Source organism: Triplophysa rosa, linkage group LG1, assembly GCF_024868665.1.
Source record: "Triplophysa rosa linkage group LG1, Trosa_1v2, whole genome shotgun sequence".
In the NCBI taxonomy this organism is placed as follows: domain Eukaryota; kingdom Metazoa; phylum Chordata; class Actinopteri; order Cypriniformes; family Nemacheilidae; genus Triplophysa; species Triplophysa rosa.
Window position 1 is genome coordinate 4862858 of NC_079890.1, and position 4183 is coordinate 4867040.

The 4183-nt window shown below is 37.1% G+C and overlaps 1 protein-coding gene across 1 annotated transcript; it reads left to right on the forward strand.

Moving 5' to 3' along the window:
• Positions 1–2613: 2613 nt before the first annotated feature.
• Positions 2614–3715, forward strand: cxcl19 (chemokine (C-X-C motif) ligand 19). The gene is made up of 3 exons (XM_057343596.1): positions 2614–2730; positions 2928–3063; positions 3410–3715. The coding sequence occupies exons 1-3, from the start codon at positions 2676–2678 to the stop codon at positions 3525–3527; spliced, it is 309 nt and encodes a 102-aa protein (XP_057199579.1). The 5' UTR covers positions 2614–2675; the 3' UTR covers positions 3528–3715.
• Positions 3716–4183: the final 468 nt, after the last annotated feature.

Sequence of the window (4183 nt, forward strand, 5' to 3'; positions counted from 1 at the left end):
AACCGTCAACGGTTCATCTACTTATTATGAATGATAAATATTGAATGATTAAACACTAAATATGACTTATTCAGAGAAGCTTGAATTACCTAAATTGGTCAGAAACAGGAGATCACGTCAATTGCTTTTATTGACCAAATAACACACGTTTACAAAACTCCTTTTTGACAATGAACACAAGATTAATTTGATGTCACCATTATTGTGTATATGTGTATTGTGTATGCTGTATAATCGCACCGCGTCGCGTCTACAACTCGCGTCACAGGTATTGCACACCGCCAGATTCTCGTAGATTCTGCATCTGAAGTTCAGAGTTTACTCCTAATGCAGGATGGGCCATTTTAAACTATTTTTATTCTGTGTTGCCTGGAAAATATGTGGCCTTCAAAAGTTAATCAGTCTTTGGCTCACTTTGGTAAATTTCTGATGTGTGACGAGATCAGCGCGGGACAGACCACACTGACCATGAGAAACACTGAGATGCTCAACAGGGCTCAGTGAAAGATTCAAATGAAAATGTAATTTGTAGACATGGGCAGAGGGAGGCGGTGCAGCGCTCACTGTGGAATGCAATTCTAGAATAAAGCCAGACTGATTTCTGACAGATTGATTAACGATGAGGAAACTTCCAGCATTATTAAAGCTATATTTGCAGCGATGATATAAATTATGCGCAACCCCACCCTAAAACCCCAATGTTTTCGAAGACGGGTCATGGCTCACCTCAAAGCACTCCTTACACCCACATCAATTGTCATACAGACACAACTGCTCAGAGATGATGCAAATGCATTCACAATCCACCTGGATTTCACACACTTGTGTTAGATGTCAGATGTTCAGCACAATCATCCCACAGACGCTCATCAAAACACTCATGTGCAACTGGATAATGGACTTCCTGAGCAAGAGACCACAGGCCGTCAGAGCACCAGGGCTGTTCACTGGGTCCCTTGTTATACATCTCGCTGATGTCATGGTTCTGTCCCACCTTGTCTTGCTTTTCTTGACCTAGTGGCAGAACCATGATAGAACCTCTTGTTTTATGTGGAGAGAGTCAGTTTTGGCATTCCATATACTCCCTCTCTCCGGTGTGGCGTCTCTGTTCCCGCCCTTTCGTCTCCTCGTTATTGTTTGTTAATTAGTTCATGTCCTGCACCTGTCCCCTCTTGATTTATCCCCTTTATAATGCCCTTGTGTCTTCTGTCTCGTGCTGGTTCATTGTACTGTCGTGTTTGTGTAATGTGGTGAGTTCCTGTCTTTGAGTTAGTTTAGTTTAGTTTATTTTGTAGTTGTGATGTGTTTGTCTAGTCCTGTTAGTTTAGTTAGTCTTGTTCCTGTGTCCATGTTTGTTACTTTACCCCCACGTGGGTCTTTGTTTTGTTACTTATTTTTATTAAAGTTTGTGTTAACCCCTTACCCGCTGTCTGCACTTGGGTCCTCTGTCCTTGTCTTCGTGTCTCTCACCACCTACCGTTCATGACAGCTGACTTATGGTCAGATTGCAAAACACCAAAGCAATAGCATCAGATGACACCAGAGTTATGCCGCTCATCAGCAAGAAATACGAGACAGAATACAGGGATGATGAAAACCAACCAACTGAGCTACTGACCAGTTATTCATAAAGGGTATAGAAATTAACTTTTAATGAAAAAAGTGTATTACTATTCATTGTTAGTATTGTATTCTCAGAATGTGAATTCTAATTACAAATAAATAAATAGACCGTGTAAAAATACATAAAAGTACACATGACTTATACTTAACCATAAACAGCACTTCCCATAAACAGGGCAGCTTGGTGTCTTTTTAAAATAAAGGGTCAGTGCAATTTGATGCTTAATCATGAAATGAATTTGACAGTTCTCTTTCAGAACATGGAGTTTGTGCCTTCATTGCCCTTAAAATAAATAAATAATATGATCATAATGGGACACCAGTTTGTGAAACTACAGTAACACTGACATAATCCGTAGCGAAAACATCTCATGCTTGCTTGAGTAGAGAGAAAAGCATGACTTAATATCAAAAATCACACATTGAGACGTTTTTTTACAATGTGAGAAAATGCCCTGACAGTGATTTCATAATACCTAAAAAATGAGGCAAGCAAACAACAAACTATTTGTAGATTGATTATTTTTGGTGATATAATAAATTAAATTAATTTTACTAAATGTATTATTATTGTGGCCTCACAATATATTTGTTCTTAGGAACATCATGAAATTATTTTTTTAAAGTATTACATTCAAATTATCAATTGAGCCATTTAAGAGATTATCTTATATGCGTCTTGTATCCCAATATTTAACCTAGAAATGCAAAGTCATGCAGGGCAGTTTTCATATAATCATTTGTGGGTAAAACAGCCTAAAATTCAAGGGGGATTTTAAATTTAATGTAACGTGGAAAACATAAGATATAACACATGGCTGATAAACATGTGAACAGATCAAAACCACATATTTACACATGAGCCTTCACACGCACATACAGTACAATGTCAAAAACACACAAAACACCGAGGGGAAGTGAAATAAAACTGAAACTTTTAAATATCACGAGACCATTGAAAACAATGATATATAAGGCAAAGTACAGTGACCCAAACAGCAGAATCTGATTTGAGTGTTTTGTCTTCAGGACGCAACCTAAAGAAAATCACCATGAAGTTCTTCCTGATGTTAATGTTGATTGGAGCCAGCATCCTTTTCTCCAAAGGTAAGCTGTCAGAATTCTTGCTAGTCTAGTGTCCAATAAAAGAAAGAAAGCCTGAACTTCTACAGAACTCGCACTTTGTGTTGTTTGGGATTTATGTCATTATTTTCGATAATGCAGCCGTTGAGCTGCTAGACTCATTCAATGATTCACATGATTGTTTACTTTGAATGATGACTAAGTGCCGTCTCTTTCTCCAGCTATGCAGCCTTTCGGCCCAGGTTACAACAGCCACTGCATGTGTGTAAAACTGGAGTCGAGGGTAATCCCACCAGATAACTTGCAAAGTGTGGAGATCTTGCCAAGAGGTCATCACTGTAAGACTACAGAGGTCATGTAAGTGCTCACTGAATCTTCCTGAAATATTACTCACAAAAATGAGTATTGCAAATTGGAATTTGATTTGTGTCTTCACTTTTCACTAAAGCAAACAACTGTCCTCACAAAACCTTTCCTCGGTTATTTTATATAGCAGGGCAGGACTGGACAATTATTCATTATGACATTGACCGAACATTAAACTTGTTGAATCAAAGCAGAGGTGATATATTATGAATAAATTCCTCTGTCTGCATTCATTTTTCTTTACAGTACAGTTTGAGCAAGACGCAGCATCAAGCTTTTAGTGTTATGAATAAATGTTGTACCAGCTTAAAAATATGTTGCATGATGTCTTTTTCAGTGCCGGTTTATCAAGTGGAGAGAAGATCTGCCTTAACCCCAGGACACCATGGGTTAAAAAACTCATTAACTTTATTGAGAAAAAGAACGAAGCAACAAGAAAGAATAAAATACACTAATATCACTTTCATTACCTCTATTCACAAGGTAGCTTCGCCATGTATTCTGTGTCATTCATCAAAAGTTAATCTCTATCATTTTTGCATATGTATTTTTGCATCAATCTTTTATTATAAGCCTACTTCTGTTGTAATAGTTGTAAAGTGTGTGGATGACTTTGTTTTGTTTTTAATAAATCCTGTGTTTGAAAACAGCTAATGTTACATATTTTCTTATAATGACAGAGGTTTGCAACACAGCTCTGATTTGACATAATTCAGATTTCATCATAACTCTGTCTTACCCATCCGTTTTGCAAGTTTCCTGTTCTACTGATATTATCTTACATTCATACATTTGACATCTATGACCGACATCATGAATGTTTGCCAAGTAATTTGAGCAGAAATAAGTTTGTGCAGTTTTGGCCCTCAAGGAAAGCTTCCTATTACTCAAGGGCGCAATAAACCTGATGTGGAATTTTGGGATTTATCGCTAAACATTATGGCAAGGATAAGACTGCTTAGATATTTTTGTTACGATTTTTCAAGAGTAATATTCCTCAGATAACAATATTAAAACGTGTATGATTAAATTACAAGGTTAAATTTAAAAGGTTTCTTACCATATAATCCATCTGCAGCTATTAGAAAATGGAGGCATGACAACGTTGGAT